This window comes from Calidris pugnax, unplaced genomic scaffold, assembly GCF_001431845.1.
Source record: "Calidris pugnax isolate Ruff unplaced genomic scaffold, ASM143184v1 scaffold225, whole genome shotgun sequence".
Lineage (NCBI taxonomy): Eukaryota > Metazoa > Chordata > Aves > Charadriiformes > Scolopacidae > Calidris > Calidris pugnax.
The window spans coordinates 978,487-995,720 of NW_015091072.1; the positions used below are offsets into that span (position 1 = coordinate 978,487).

Here is a 17,234-nt window from a genome sequence, read left to right on the forward strand (position 1 = left end):
GCAACCCCCCCCCCCGCCGTAGTTAAACAAGAGAAGTGAAAGCATACCTGAGGTATGTAAAAGAGTCCCAGCAGATTGGCCACCGCGGTAGAGATGCCAGAGCCGGTTGCCCCCACAACTGCAATGGTGGAAGGGATATGTTCTGAGCAGTTGCAGAATTCATCCAGATTCAAGGAGTCTATCTTGTTCTGGGCCACAAAACTCAGTGTGGCCTCGAGGGCTTTAGAGACTGTATTGCAAGTGTCAAATATCCTGTATCCTAGAGTCATGTTGGGAAGGAGAGTTGGGCTACTGTTTATTTCTTCTATGGCAAAGATCATAGCCTGGAGCCAGCGGAAGCCTCGGAAATTATACCTGGGGGAGCAAAAATAAAAATAAAATAGAGTGAGAAGGAGGGAAACAGAGAGGAGACCAGGACTGAGACAGAGTGAAGAATTTCAGATACAAAAGGCAACTTACATGATTTCTTGCATCCTACTAAATTTGGAAAGTTTTGTTTTTGTGTTCAGTGGTTACAGAAGAAGCATGTATATGCCATCATATGCATATGTATATCTGGTTCCCACCTCTTCAGTTTGGGAGCTCACTACAGAAGTTGTAAGGATGAGTTGAACTTTTCTAAGTCCCTAAAGTATAGGAAAGTCGAAAGAGAGCATGCCAGGGGTGTTGGCTCTGGCCTGTCCCTTCTGCTCAACCTGGATCTTGTCATTCCTGAACAAATTCTACAACACAAAGCTACACCAACTGGGTTTCTTTCCAGGCTCCTCTGACATGTTTCTGAATGCAGATGGCAGTGTCTGCTAAGCCTGTGCTGAGCGCGATGCTGCCAGGGACTTGGGCTCAGGGATACTCAGCGTTCCAGCTCCTCCTGGCCTGAGGCAGGCAGAGCGAGCTGAGACACAGCACTGCCGTGCCCCGCGATGCAAAGGCGCCCGGGAGCTCTGCTTGGGGAAATCTGGCCTCACATCACACACTTCACACTGTGAGAGGGTGCCCCAGAAGGGCACAGTCAACCTGTTTATACCAAAGAACAGAGACATGTTATAAATGTAAATCCCCGCTTCCTCACTTGTTGATTAGATACTTCAGTGTTTTCATTAAAGGAATAACTTTTCTCTTCATTATACTGCTGTCATACATTTGTTTTAGACGCAAGCTCGGAGATGCCATAAGAGCTGGACTGTGAAATTGAAAAAGTGTTTTTTGAAGCTTCCTCTGTTCTCTAAAATGGAGCAGCTGAGTTTTCTAACTCTCGCCCTTAGCTCTGCATGGAGCCAACCCAGAGCTGGGGAACGGTAGCAGGAGTGTGCTGGGGGACCTGGGAGTCCCTGTTTAGAGCATCGCCTGGGCTGGCAGGGAAAGAAGCTGGTGAGTGACTACTTATCCAAAAAAGAGAGATGCTTTTTTTTTGTGGAAAGCAGCAGGAAGAAAGTTGCTTTGTTATGTGTTATTCTCAAATTTTACCTACTGTGTTTTCTCCTGTAAAGCTGCAAGAGCAATGGGTTGCGTGCCTGAGAAGCTGCCATGTTTTAGGGCAATTCAGCTGGAATGGCAGGATATTTCATGAACTGAAACCTGCCTTTCCCTGTAATGCACTATATGGGTCAGGTTAGCAGTTATGTTTGAATTTTCATGTTGAATTGCAGCTGCAGATGGGAAAGTGTCAAAATTGTAATACTTGAGATCCATTGGAAAAACTGATGGGCCCCAGAACTAGAAGAGCCTGGGGAAACAGCCCACCCAAGAACAGATTCTATATGAAATGGTAAATTTTAGGTTTCACATGAGTGCCATTGTGAAACATTTTGAGAGATGTTTCCGTTACAAAGGTGAAGATTTCTGAAGATAAGCTTCATGAAATCATGAGCTTCCAGTCTCTGAGACACACGAATGGAACATTTTTTAATTGCTGGATTAAATGAGTTGCTTCCATAGTTGATGTTAGCTATGTCTGACTTCTTTAAAGCTGAATTAACATAGCCACATTACTTCCATTCTAGGAGTTTAATCTGATTTATCTGGGATCAGATGTTCTAAAGATATCACATCTAAGGTTTATACTTAAGTCTTAAAAATTTAATGTATTCATTTCACCTGCTGCAGACATATTTGGCCAATTTCCAAATGAGGTTCTGCTCTGAGGTTGTACCTCAACGACCAGACAGCACAGTTTCATTACAAATCTCTTCAAGTCAAAAAGTTTAAGGTCAATAAAAATCCTTAGTTATAATTTATGACCGATGGGGACAGGTACCTATTTTAAAGTCACACTTAAGAAAACGAACACCATTTAGAACACATGAGCGTGAGTTATAGTTAGAAGTAATTTGGATTATTTTTTGCTCTAGTTCCAAAGCATTAAGGAGCGAGATGCAATGGAAGAGCTCTGAAATAAAAGGAGAAGTCTCAGAGTGAATGAGGCAGGGAGTGTTGGCACAGACAACAGATATGCCAGGCACACCACCCTGCCTCCAGTGGTCAGTAATGCTGGGATGAATGGCAGCAAAAAGGGGTTTTGTGACACTTCTTTTTAAAAAGCTAAATGTATTAACAGAAATTTTTCATTAAAATAAAACTAGGTTTTGAAGCAAGGAACTATATCCAGGCTCCTCATGTAAAAGAGAAAAATCTGAAAGCATTTTCTATATTTAAAGGGAAGACTGCTGAGTAGCTGGGAAGTTCAAAGGTACCGCTACGCCACTGTGAAAAGCTGCACACATTTGAGTATGATTATGCAGGTGGAGTATGACACAGAATTATTTTGCCTACTTGACAGCAGTTTGGCTTATTTTTTTTTTAAATGCAGCAAGGTGATATCTTCATAAGCAGTGAGAAATGGATTGTCATCTCCTTGACTTCAGAGAATATGTTTGCCATTTAATTCAGTAGATGCAGACTTAGGCCCATGACGCACAATTGCTTTTATTTTCCTTTCTGGCATATGTTCCTGATGAATGTTCATTTCCAGCATAAGGCCTGTACTTCAGGTACTACAGTTTGGATTGGTTTTGTTTTGGAGGGGAAAAGAGAGCAGGGGGTGTTTTCTGGGAACTAGATTCTAAAATGTCTTTGAAATGCTTTTGATAATTTATCTCAAACTAGCCTGGGCAGGTGACCTGCAGTTCTCTTCAGTTGCACCTCTGCTGATAGCTGCATCAGCAGATTGGGAGAAGAGGATCAGATGGGATGGAGACAAACACACCTCACTGTCTTTTCTAACACCTGACAGAACTTCAGACAAGGTCTCATTTTGTTAACTGATACAGTGCTGTATCAGTACTGTACCAGAGCTAACCTGGTTAGATGGTTCTGGTCAGATGAAGGCAGTGCCACTAAACTAGTCTAAATGAAGCAAGATTTTGCGTTTCCTTCCATCACTGTGAATGGAAAATGTGTGGATACATTTTCTCCCACTATAATGTAAGGCCCCAGCAAGGGGCTGCAGATAGGCTCCTCTTGGCTTGCTGTGTACACGAGTGATGGGTAAGAGCAGGCTTTGAACCTGGCAGCAGGTTACACTGATCCAGCTGACCTCCTGTGCGATGCTGCTGCCGTGACTAATATGACTAGTCACTGGAATGCTCTGCCAACCGTACAGAAATTTGATCAGTAATTTCCATGAAGAAATTGCAAAGGATTTGCTAACAGAAGCAAACCTTTCATTAGACTTCCAGAAGCTTTAAATGGCCACTGACGTTTTCTTGGTGGAAAATAAGCAGCCTCCAAAACTTATTTTCTGCCATATTACTCTGCAGGTACGTTGGAATAGTCTTGTGTTTTAACATTTCTGAGATGTGGTGCTATGAAAAGTGGTCACTGAGTTCTAAATGACAGTTTAATGTAAAAAATTCAGTTCCCAAAGGTGCAGGTAGGAATTTTCATTTACACTCAGCTCTTTAAATGTTTCCCCTGTCATGTCTGTTCTCCCACTTGTCAGAGTGTGCAACCCACTGATCTTTCTGTTCCCGGGTAGGAGCACAAACAAGAGCACAAAGAGAAATCAGGAACAATTCCTCCACAAATCCTCGTCTTAATCTTCACAACTTCAGGGGACAGATTATCTTTGCAGTGGCCCAGCTTGCTAGATAGTAAACTCACTGATTCCTGTAGGTTTCTTTGTAGTTGGTATACATGTGTCCATCCAGGGGTGCTCAGGATGGCTTAAATGTCTCAGTCAATGTTACAGAGTAAGGGTATATGATCTAAGTGACATAAACTGCATGGTTTGAGCTCCCTGTAGCTCCATCCCCTGTTTGGCTGTTTGTTTCTTTTTCTGGTTTGGTTTGAACAGCTCACACTGTCTGGATCCAGCAGGGAAGCTAGTCCTGATTCCTGTTAGGCTCCGCAGAGGAACAATTCGCAGCCTTGTGTGAATTCATGACCTTCATTTACCAAAACTAAACTGAAAGCAATAGAATACGAAGGAAAAGAAGAAAGTAATGTGAAAGCTCTAAATACAGCTTTCCCTTACCCTCTCATATCCAACGGGTACTTTTATTTAAGAATGGTCACAAAGCCTGCATATGACTCTCGGCTCACCCCAGTACTCCTCTTTCTCTAGTGGTTGTATGCACATACTAATTTCCCTGTTCTCTCTAGATTTCCAGTACATTAATTACATGTTATTGCTGCTACTACCATTGCTATTACTAAGCTATGCAGAGGGGAGACCTTCAGTTGTTTGTCAGATTCCTGCAGTCAGTAGGTATAACGAGTTGCTTACCGCTCTTATAAGCTAGGTAAAGGGAAGGGTAATTCTACAGACCAAAGAAAATTAAAAATTAAAATTCAGAAGGCGGGTGGAAAAGAAAGGAAAAGGAAATAATTTGGTCTTAGGGAGGAAGTTCTAAATAACATGTTGTGCATTCAGTTCTCTAGTGGGATTAGCAAATACATGCACAAGGAGCAAAATTAAAATTCTCTTTTGTCTCAGACGGACAGACAGACTCAGTAAACAAGTGTCCCGGAGCCATGCTGTGTGAAGTCCTGCACTATGACATGGGGATGATGTCTCACCACAGTTTCACAGCCTGAAAGCCATGCATCACAGCGTGGGGCCTTGGCTAGACTGCTGATCCAAATATGGGGAATATGCATTAAAAATGACGACCCAGTGACACCACATTGGCAACACTGTATCTCAGCTCAGTAAAGACACCTTCTCATTGCATTGTTACAGCAGGAGGAATCTATGGGTATCACCCGTCTGTGCAATAATGCCAACAATAATACTAGCTGTACTACCACCACCACCACTGCTAATCTACCTGAAATCAAGAAAGAACAGAGAAATCAGGTTATGAATAGGCTGCTGTGGGTGATGACAGGGAATGGGGGTCAGGGACTGCTTGTGCTGTGCTCAGCCTCTGCCTCCACGGCACATATCAGATATGCATCAGCCAATGTTATAAGGAAAGTTGCTGTAACAGCACACACAAAAGTACACAAAGACAGAGGGTGTATTTATATCAAATGCGGGATACTTGATTGCTTAAACATCAAGCCATGTCAGTATTTCTGAAACACAGGAAAAAAAATTGTTCTTACTTTCCATACTCCGATCTGACATTTAGTGTGGCAAAATCACACATAAGTTTTCACTTTGGACTCTAAAACTCAGTGCTTAAAGTGTGAAGATGCATTTTCAGTAGAATCAGCACAAAAAGAATGGAGAACAGATCATTTAGGTACTGAATGACTTTTTCACCTCAGTCTTCACCGGCAAGGGCTCTAACCACACCACCCAAGTTGCAGAAGGCAAAAACAGGGGCTATGAGAATGAAGAACTGCCCACTGTAGGAGCAGATCAGGTTTGAGACCATCTAAAGAACCTGAAGGTGCAGAAGTCCATGAGACCTGATGAAATCCATCCCTGGGCCGTGAGGGAGCTGGCAAATGAAGTTGCTAAGCCACTTTCCATTATATTTGAAAAGCTGTGGCAGTCTGGAGAAGTTCCCTCTGACTGGAAAAGGGGAAACATAACCCCCATTTTCAAAAAGGCAAAAAAAGACGACCCAGAAAACTACAGGCCAGTCAGTCTCACCTCTGTGCCTGGCAAGATCATGGAGCAGATCCTCCTGGAAATTTTGCTAAGGCACATGGAAAATAAGGAGGTGATTGGTGACAGCCAACAGGGCTTCACCAAGGGCAAGCCATGCCTGAAATATTTAGTGGCCTTTTATGATATTGCCACAGCATTGGTAGATAAGGGGAGAGCAATAGATGTCATTTACCTGGACTTCAGCAAAGAGCTTGACACTGTCCCACATTCCATCCTAGTCTCAAAATTGGTAAGTCATGGGTATGATAGATGGACTACTCGGTGGACAAGGAACTGGCTGGATGGTCGCACTCAAATGGTTGCAGTCAACGGCTCAATGTCCAAGTGGAAGCCAGTGATGAGTGGTGTTCCTCAGGGGTCAGTACTGGGACCAGTGCTGTTTAACATCTTTGTCGGAGACACGGACAGAGGGATAGAGTGCACACTCAGCACGTTTCCCAACAACACCAAGCTGTGTGGTGCAGTTGACACGCTGGAGGGAAGCGATGCCATCCAGAAGGACCTGGACAGGCTTGAGAGGTGGGCCTGTGCAAATCTCAGGAAGTCCAGCCAAGCCAAGTGCAAGGTCCTGCACCTGGGTCATGGCAATCCCAGGCACAAATACAGGTTGGGTGGAGAGTGGCTGGAGAGCAGCCCTGAGCAGAAGGACTTGGGAGTGCTGGTGGATAAGAAGCTCAACGTGAGCCGGCAATGCATGCTGGCAGCCCAAAAAGCCAACCACATCCTGGGCTGCATCAAAAGAAGCATGGCCAGCAAGTCAAGGGAGGTGATTCTACCCCTCTACTCTGCTCTCGTGAGACCACACCTGGAGTACTGTGTCCAGCTTTGGAGTCCTCAACACAGGAACAACATGGACCTGTTGGAATGGGTCCAGTGGAGGGCCATGAAAATGATCAGAGGGCCGGAGCATCTCTCCTATGAAGACAGGCTGAGAGAATTGGGGGTGTTCAGCCTGGAGAAGAGAAGGCTTCAGGGAGACCTTATTGTGGTCTTCCAGTACCTGAAGGAGACCTACAGGAGAGAAGGGGAGGGACTCTTTGCCAGGAAGTGTAGCAATAGGATGGTATGGTGATAGGATAGGTAATGGCTTTAAACTATAAGAGGGGAGATTTAGATGAGGTATTAGGAAGAAATTCTTTAATGTGAAGGTGGTGAGACACTGGAACAAGTTGCCCAGCGAAGATGTGGATGCCCCATCCCTTGAAGCGTTCAAGGCCAGGCTGGATGGGGCTTTGAGCAACCTGGTCTAGTGGAAGGTGTCCTTGCCCATGGCAGGGGTGTTGGAATTACATGATCTTTAAGGTTCCTTCCAACTCTAACCATTCTATGATTCTGTGATCATTACTGTTCTCTTTTCCTTTCACTGCTGAGTTATAATTACGTGGAAGGTACACGTAGTAGGTTCAGGTCAGTACATATGCTGAGCTGGGGAGAAAGGTTCTGCGCCCCAAGAGTATGAAGAGTGTGAAAACTGAAAAAGTTGAGAGAAAACTGTCCTACCCATTTTGAAAAGCCCTGTTTGGGAGCACAGGTATGACACTGAACACAGCTAAATGTGTAGGAAGAGGACTAACAGCACAGATCAGATTGAATGGTCCTCAAAAGAAAGGAAAACCACATTATCTTAAACTTTTTGATACTGAACTCCAGAAGAGTCATGGGCAAAACACCTGCAGGGTTTTAGTGGGACCCCTAGGTCTTTTCTTGGTCCCAAAGCAAGGAGCTTTTCTTATGGTCTAATGGTCTAACTTGTTGCTGTTGCCACCAAAGGAGAAGTATGAGGAAAGAGAGAGGATGCCCACATACTCCTAGAGTGACCTGGGTCTAGTTTTCTTATGTGATATGAGACACATTTTCCTATGTAATAAAGAGACTAAAAGCTGTACACAGCCATCTAAAAGGGGTATAAAGCTGTTTTGCCTCAGCTTTGAAAAGATACAGCAGTGCTGGAGAAGGCTCAGAGAAAGGCAACAGGGCAGCCAAAGGTATGGAACAAACTTAGCATCTTTGGTTTGACCAGGTACTGCCATGCTTATGGTCCTTTATTTCCCACCCTACATAAGTTTTTGACACTGAAATGTGATATGAAAGACTCTAGCTCATGACCTGAAGAATCTATTGGACTCTTAGACTCAGCATGCACAACCCTGCCCCAAGATGCTACGTAATCATGGAGTCCAAAACCAAAAAGCCCCACTACAGTTGTGTTGTGAGATCTCTGTACAAGTCCAGTCAGAGGAATTTTCTGACTTAAATTCTGCTTAAATAGAAAAATCCTTTCAGGAAAAATATCTGCTCTCAATTTAGCATGTACCAATAACAAGGAAAACAGCACAGCCCATAAAGGGTCCCATGGATTAATTATCTTAATCAAGAAAATCTGATGATCAGGCTCAAAAAGTCTTCCCAAACTATTATCTTTTGAATTAAATCTTCCCTGGAAATGGACATTTTCTGGTAAAGACATGTGCAATGAAAGAGCTTCCAGTCATCTCTGGTTCAGCCATCCCCTTCTTCCTATTTACTTGTTAGTAGCTTTGCAGATAGATCTCTGGCTTTCACTAAGTATTCTCTCTCCATTTGCATTATGCTATCAAGTCACAGTTTATCCAGCTCCTTGAAGGCGTGCAGCGAAGTGGCACAAATGCCCCTTCAGTCAACTCCTCCTTTTGCACCTGAAAATTCTTGGTGCAGAAGTAAGAGGAACATAGATTTTACCCAGGAAGATTTCAGCTGGAGGATGCCTTTTAGCAGACCAACTGCCACCCAGAAGGATCTCCCACTGTGTCCTTGAAATTGCTGTTCTGGCTTTTCAGGATTTGCCTGTTGTTGGCAGTGCTACCTCATTAACAAATCTTTTGGCAACCACACTCTTGTAGTACTCTAAGGGGAATGTTCTCCTGTTATCTGTTCTAAGAAAGTGACCATGTCAAGGGAATCACCAAGACTGACCCAACACTGACAGGAATGAAAGCTATGTTCAGTTTGCAAATATCTGCACTGTTATGCCTGCCACCTGGAAGAGGTAGAGAAGACAGCAGAGATGAAAACATCCATTGCTTTTCAGTGTTTCACTTTTAAGATGCTGCACCTGGGAGAGAAAGAAATGCTGAAAATCTGGCAGAGCATCCTGCTCCATGGAGCAGATATTTCACATAGTGAAAGTTCATGACTTGCTTGTGCATGCACAGAAGAAGCCAAAAGAAACCCTGCTTAATTGCACTTCTTTCTGTGGGCCTGCTATGAGACCATCTGTGGATGATCTCATAACCTAGATGGATGTGTCCTGCTCAGTGTCTCAGCAGGAAACCACACCTGGAATCTGTAAGCATAGCAGGAATGCTGTCAGCCATTCTTCATTACCATCTGCAACAAAACTGTACTACATCCCCAGTCTAGGATGAGAGGTCCAAATAATTCCAGATACACAACTTTTCACATACGATTACAGAAGAGGTCCTATAACACTTAATTGTTTTCCCATGCATGGCCATGACAAAATTCCACATCAATTTCTTATATTTTGTTTACATGACATTTCAGATGCAATCAATTTCTGTCACACTTTATGTGTATTATGTGCAAGGTTGTAAGGGTAAAAGTTCCTAGTGTTTCATCATAAAAATGGCTACACTTCAGCAATACGATACTTTGTTTTCATGTGCATTTCTCTCTCCAGGGTTAACTGCCAAGGACTTAAGACAAAACCTATATGCACTGTTTACACAGAAGAAAAGAACTTTGAGCGTCAAAAGCCTGGGTAAGGAGTTCAAGTCTGGGACTTTGTAAATGTCCTAAAGAGACATCTGTGTGTTCGGTGGGACTTTTCAAAAGCAGTGACTTTCACCTATTCACTTGTTTAGGGAACTAAACAGTTTTGTAAAGTCTTAGAAGATGAGGCAGAACTGGAAAAAACCCAAAATTTGATTTCTAAGCTATTTCTCTGTGCATGATTGTAATCAAATAAACTTAAGGGCATTATGGGTTATTTTCCATCCTTCTGCTAGGAAAGCTAATTTTCAGATACTATTCAAATGTCCACTGTGAATGGCTAGACAGATTCATGTCTTGGCAGCTTTGGGTAATACAAAGATTGTCCCCTTTCACTGTCCAAATATTATTTATGTTACTGTTTAACATACGCAATTCCTGTCCTTACATGACTGTTCTATTCTGTTATTTACACCATTCTTTCCCATTGCCTTTACAAGCATGAGGTTATAGACTGTATTTACACAGTGTAGCCAAGAAAGGGCAAGACTCCCCCACCAAAACTGTTTATTTTTTCTTTTCATGGCTTACCTTATACACTCCACTGATTCTGGTCTTGATTTTAGATCCTGGTCTTTAGCAGCCACTCCAAAATGAATGGGGAACAATCCTCCAAGAATAATGTCTCCCTTCTTCTGTGCCCGTTGGTTTGGCCCGTAGGCAGCTGTGTTCCAGGTAAATAGCAAAAGAATCAAGCAGCAGCTATATAAAGTCATTGTTCCTTTTTTCACCAGGGGGTTATAGGATGAAAAATTGGAAAAGGTGATGTAAGAAATCAGATGTTGTAAAGTCTAAGCTTTTCCTTTCCTTAATACAGCACAGAGAGGATTTGGGACACATGTCTGCAGGAGGGTAAGCAACAGGGTGGGAGCCACAGTGCTGGTGTTTCTCCCTCTGTCTTCTCCATTGCAAAACAAGAGTTCAGCAGCCCTTCTTTCTTCATAACCAAAGCATTGGAGAGCCCATCTCTGGGAACTGCAAAAGAAAGACATGAAAAGTGATTCTAGCTACACACCAAGACCCCACACTGTCACAGCAGTTCTGCATTGTCCCATCAACAACTTAGTATGCCTCCGTGGCCACCCCCACTCAACAACCTGTACAGGATACATACCAACTTTGACAAAGTCAGACACCCCAGTGATGCCAGCCACACCTCCTCAAACATAATGAATCATGAAGGCTTGAAAGGTTTGATGATCATGTCATTGCAAGCTTTGCCATTGAGCTTTGAAGCCTGTGTCCTGGGGATGAGAAATATTGCAGCTTCTCTGTGCTCAATACATTTTCCCTGCAGCACGTCTGCAGGCCTGCCAAATGAAGAACTAATTAAGGTATATAAAAATAGCTATGGCTATGGGCGAGGAGGTAGCACAAAAAAATCATAATAAACGTCTCTTCAGCCTATTTGGAATACATTTAATTTTACATCTCAATTTTTGGTAGTAAGTCATCAAGAGTTTTCAAGTGCTGAGAACCTGTTTATGGGGATGACTTATTACGCACTAAATGTACCTAGACAGATTTGACTTCTACCTAGGTCAAAAAAAGAACTACTGCAGGGAAACACTGTGATCATGGGGGTTCATCTAGCAGCCAGCCCTGGTATGACCACCAAACATTTGGGAATATTTCACACATATTTGTTAAAATGAAGGTCCAGATGCAGCAGTCAATGGGAGAAGAGAGACAAATCTCACATTATTTCATGCCTTTGCGGCCAACACACTTAAGACAGCTGGGCATACGCTGCACTTCTCTGTGGTGGGTCCTCTCTAAACTATTCTTTGGTCCTGGATTGAATAAGCACACTTTTATTGTCAAGGGCAATCAGATCTTCAGCTACAGATAAAAATATGTCTAGGCAAACAATTTTGTACCAGGAAATGTGGAGCCATACTGAAAGATTTTATAGGAACATACTGGTTTTCATATGATTTTCAGCATCAACGTGACTCAATCCAAAGTCAGAAACTCCCGTTTTGACAAACTTGACTGCTAGATCCCTACTGCTGAGTGGGGATTTCAACACTACCCTCAAAATCTGAAACATGGACGTGAAATATCCAGATGCTGCTGACACTGGCAGTCAGAAAACACTTTGGGACATTCTTCTGGCAAGCAACTGGAGTTATGTCACACTGCTCTAGCCAGGATGCAATATAGTCTATGGCTTGTGAGCACATTAACATCTGACTTTTACTGACAAGCCTCTGGTATTGGCATACGGCACTTTGACACCGGGATGACAGAACAGAACTTTAACTAGAGCTAGGACTAGCAGGTGACAGAGCAGTGCAACAAGTGAGTGTGTGGAAAACTGTCCCTGAGCTGTTGGGTTTGCATTTTCCCTGGCAGACGGACAGCGGCTGTTGCTTCTTTGGTGCCCAACATAAAAAGGAAGGAAACACTTTGCCACATTTCAGCTAGGGAAAGGTCATCTTCCTTCCACCACTTGTGGATTCACAAAAGATATGAAAAAGCATATAAGACTTTCTAGGCTGATGTTCTCTCTCTCTGCCAGGTCCTAAGGCAGTAGGCATAGGACTGAAAGGCAAACAATCATTGTGGTCAGCTGCAGGCTCTTTCCTTCCATCTTAGAATCATAGAATCACAGAATCATAGAATCGTCTAGGTTGGAAGAGACCCTTGGGATCATCGAGTCCAACCATCTCCCCTACTCTACAAAGTCCTCCCCTACACCATGTCCCTTAGCACTGCATCTAAATGGCCCTTAAACACAGCCAGGGATGGTGACTCCACCCCCTCCCTGGGCAGCCTATTCCAATGCCCTATCACTCTTTCGGTGAAAAATTCTTTCCTAATGGTCAATCTAAACCTACCCTGTTGGAGCTTGAAGCCATTCCCTCTCGTTCTGTCACTAATTACCTGTGAGAAGAGACCAGCACCAACCTCTCTTGGTTCACAAAGCCCTTCTGCTATCTGATGCCCCATAGAAATATCTACAACCATCTCCAGAATGTGTGTCTGGTCTTGTGGCAGGAAGAAAGACATGTGGTCTGCCTGCTGCAGAAGTGGAATTTACACCATGACCCACTGCCCTGACATACAGCTAGCCTTCCTGTGCATACAGCAGACAGATGGTGAATGTGCAGCAAGCTCAGTGCTTCGGAGTGCATCAAGTTTATTGCAGATGAGGAGGTGAAGTTTCCATGCATGCTCTTGACATCTGCTCACAGCCCAGTCACTGCACAAGTGAGAAGACCGTTTAGGGAAATTCCCACCTACATGGAGAACCATGGCCAGAGAATCCTTGCTGCTACTCTGCCTGCTCTTTTTCCCAAGCACTGCTCTGATGAGGAAGCAAAGAGACTTGTAGTCAAACTGTTCTCCTGTTGTTAGTCTGTTCCTTGCTTCCATCTTTCAAAGGGCACCCTCCCAACACTGGGTGAGCTGATAGCATGAAGTCCCTCAGAAAAAGAGTGGTCTGCTCCTCAGCTGAACCACTTCACCTGCTTTGCAGTCTGGTCCTCAACAACATTCAAGAGTGGGTAGGGCCCTCATGAATTGCTCTGTAGCCTGCAAATGGTCTGTGAGAGACTGAGGCTGGTAAGTGATATCCACCACATGAGCTCTGGTCCAGCTGGTCCCAGTGTGAGTGACACATCTCAGTGGAGCAGGGTGCCTTTGGTGTAGCCGATTGCACTTCCCTCCTTGACTGCTTCATTTAACTATCTGGGTAGATACTTGTCCCACTTAATCACCTTTTCTGTCTGGCACAGGCATGAAAATCTATGCCGGGAACTTCTGTTCTTAGAAGCAACTATGAGTTGAACAAAATATTTTTATACTCATTATGATTTGCATTTCACTGAATTTCGCTGAATTTTTAGAGTTGGAAGGGACCATAGAGATCATCTAGTCCAACTCCCCTGCTAAAGCAGGACCACCCAGAGCTTGTCAGAGCATGTCACTCAGGACTGCATCCAGGCGGGGCTTGAAAATCTCCAAAGAAGGGGACTCCACAACCTCCCTGGGCAGCCTGTTCCAGGGCTCTGTCACCCTCACCGTGAAAAAGTTCTTCCTCATATTCAAGTGGAACCTCTTATGTTCCAACTTGTGCCCGTTGCCCCTTGTCCTCTCACTGGCAACTACTGAAAAGAGTCTGGTTCCCTCCTCCCTCAGCCCGCCTTGAGATACTTGGAGGCATTGATAAGGTCTCCCCTCAGCCTTCTCTTCTTCAGACTAAAGAGTCCCAGCTCTTTCAGCCTCTCCTCATAAGGGAGATGCTCCAGTCCTTGAATCATCTTTGTAGCCCTATGCTGGACTCCAAAATACATGATCCAAAATGAGCAATTATAAGAAAATCAGTAACAACAGGCCAAAATTGGGTCCTCTCCTGGACAATTTAATAGGCACCCTTGTTCTGTAAGAAATAGCAGCCAAAAAACTAAGTAAAATGCTCTCCTAGGTTGCAAACAGAGATTAAAAACAGAAAAGCAATGCAGCAGTATTATTAAAGTCAATTTAAATATGCTTGCAGACAGTGTTGACTCTGATCCCCCTGCCCCAGTACAGCATATAGCACATCTGAAAGCAGCTCAGAAAGCCAGTGACAACTTGAGTGTCCAGGAAAACTTCATGGTTAGAAAGGTTGGCACTGTTTAATTTAAGAATGGATATGAAGGAAAGGGAAGAGAAGAAAAGATCTGAAATGGTAAACATTACACGGAGCCTGATGTGACAGGGAAGGGGTCATGGCTGACACTTGTGGACAAAAGGAAAGAAGAGCAACCTGGAGCTTTGGCCATTGGCCACTTTCTGTGAAGAGTTCCCTGTCCACATCTGCTGGAGAGCAAGGGGGTCCAGGGGAGCTGGTGTCACTGGCACAGCAACCGTGCTAGAGTAGAGCATTCTTGTTTAGATACCACCAGGTTTGAGAATAGTATGAATAAAGGGCAGTTAACTACGTCTGGTAAGGCATGGACAAACCATGCTGTGCCCAGACCTAGAGCAGGCCAGGTGTTACTCATGGGCTGAGGAGTCACCCCAACCAGCAATGTAGCCTTCCAAGAGAATGGGGAAGAGTCCTAGGAAAGGGAAACAAGAGGAGGAGAGGCCTGAATCTTCATTTTCAAAAGCAGAAGGAAAAAAGCTCACACTGTGTACTGAGGTGAGGGCCAGCACAGGCTGCACCTTGCAGACCCACTACTTAGAGGCAAGACATTTGAAGCAGGGAGCAGTAATTTGTGAAGAGTGGCTGCAAACAGATGGAACGGTCTGACTACTGCTATTTAGCCTAGGGCATCTCCTGCCTTGCCTCCCTTCCCACTGGCAAAGAGACCTGGGGGACTGCATGCTCCTTCAGGGGCAGAGATGGAGGTGGCCAGCAACGGGGTCCCCAGAGCCTGGGCAGGGAGCTGTGCATAGGACTTAGCCAAGGTGGGATAGGATCTGTGACTTCCCCATCTGCTGTGGGAAGAGGGTGAACTCAAGACCACGGCCCGCTGATTTATTACTCTGTTTTTCTTCTTTTCCTTTAATAAGGCTTTCTTTTACCTTCAGGGTTCTTTGCTTATGAAAAAGGAAATCATTTTCATCATGAACAGATAGACAATGTAATTTAGTTTGCTGGGATGCTATGGGGGGTTTGAACTGATGCTACTGAATATTTAGGAACTGCTCTTTGCCACCAGACAGTACGTGGCTGAAGTATTCAATGTAGAAAAAATAAATTCACATTCTTATTTCTTTTTTCTCACAATAGGAAGAGTTGAAAGATCTAAACTGGTAATAGGGTTCATTCTAAAACAGCATTTGCAGCAGTCAGTACTCCAAGATATCATTTAAGAGCATAACCAGGGATTAGGCAATGAAAACCAAGCTATTCATTCACGGTATAGGGTAATACTTGGTATCCCTCTGAATCATTTGGAACTAGCTATTCTCAGGGACAGGGTACAGAATTGAAATAATACCAGAGGTGCCGTCTGTGAACAAGATGGCCATATATATATAAAATACAACCCTGAGGCAGCAGACTGAGGGATAAATGTCCAAAGATGCACTAGCACAAAAGGATATCCAGAAAAAAACAAAACTAAATGTATGCCAACATCCTTGTAAATCTCAGTGTCAAAACCTACAACTCTCCATACTTAAATACTAACTATAGCTGGGAAACTAAATATCTAAAATTCATTTAATAGGAGACACAGGTGTCCCAGCTGCTTTCAAGAGCTCTCCACGCTTCAGGCTGAAAATATTTGAAGACACTGATTTCCTGATGAACAGTTATTAGCTTGCTGTCAGTATCCCCAGCTAATATCCTCTAGTATCATCTTTTGCTGTGGCAAATCTCCCTTCAGTTTTCTTTTCTTTAATTGGATTAAGATTATAAACTTCTTCCTTATTAAAGGGAAGGGTTATGCAGTCAAAGATTGAATTACCTACTAACGCATGCCTGAAGACATAAAACGTAGCAAAATATAGGTGGAAATTGTACTACTAATAAACAAATTACTGTGGTCCTGCAGTTTTCAGCTCATACATTAAAAAGATTAAATTAACAAGCAACTGAATTAAGAAGGAAGCTTTATCCATTGCTATTTTTTCCCTTTGCAAATATTTTTACCTTTAAAATGTTATTTAGTATTAGCATATAAACTCTTTGATTATAAGCTCTTCAATGCAGAACACCTATTCCCTGTGCATATATTCAGCAAATACAATTCCATAAGACTTCTTTTGCAAGAAAAATATGAAAAAAAAGTAGCCATTTCTATTTTCTTGTGACACAGCCCTATTTTTAACCTCCCTCCCCTTTCTTGAAATATTCTTTAATATTTTTTTCCACTCTGTTTTGTAACTATGAGACATTTTAATTTTGAACCCTCCTAGAACTGGAAGCAAAGGAATGTGGGGAGATACCATGACACGTGTCATGGCAGGAATAGTACCTGAATCATAGAATCATAGAATTGCCCAGGCCAGAAGGGACCTCCAAAGGTCATCTAGTCCCACCCCCCCGCAGTCAGCAGGGACACCCCCAACTAGACCAGGTTGCCCAGGGCCTCGTCGAGCCTCTCCTTGAATATCTCCAGGGAAGGGGCCTCAACCACCTCCCTGGGCAACCTGTTCCAGTGCTCCACCACCCTCACAGTGAAGAACCCTCTCCTAATCTCCAGTCTAAATCTGTTCCCCTCCAGCTTGAAGCCATTGCCCCTCGTCCTGTCACTGCAGGCCTTTCTAAACAGGTTCTCCCCAGCCTTCCTGTAGGCTCCCTTCAGGTACTGGAAGGCTGCTATTAGGTCTCCCTGGAGCCTCCTCTTCTCCAGGCTGAACAACCCCAGCTCCCTCAGCCTGTCCTCGTAGCAGAGGTGCTCCATCCCCCTGATCATGACAGAAGGTACCTAGGGTACACTCATGGACATTTGAAAGG

General features: G+C 43.8%; 1 protein-coding gene across 2 annotated transcripts in view; it reads right to left on the reverse strand.

Annotated features, from left to right (window-relative positions):
* CASR (calcium-sensing receptor) overlaps positions 1 to 10,800 on the reverse strand; it is a 52,306-nt gene extending 41,506 nt beyond the window's left edge. For both annotated transcript variants that reach the window (XM_014957150.1, XM_014957149.1), the window contains exons 1-2: positions 10,364 to 10,800; positions 48 to 354 (exon numbers count right to left, since the gene is read on the reverse strand). In XM_014957150.1, the coding sequence (XP_014812636.1) occupies positions 48 to 354; positions 10,364 to 10,548 (492 nt within the window). In that variant the 5' untranslated portion in view covers positions 10,549 to 10,800. The remainder of the gene's footprint in view (positions 1 to 47; positions 355 to 10,363) is intronic.
* Positions 10,801 to 17,234: the final 6,434 nt, after the last annotated feature.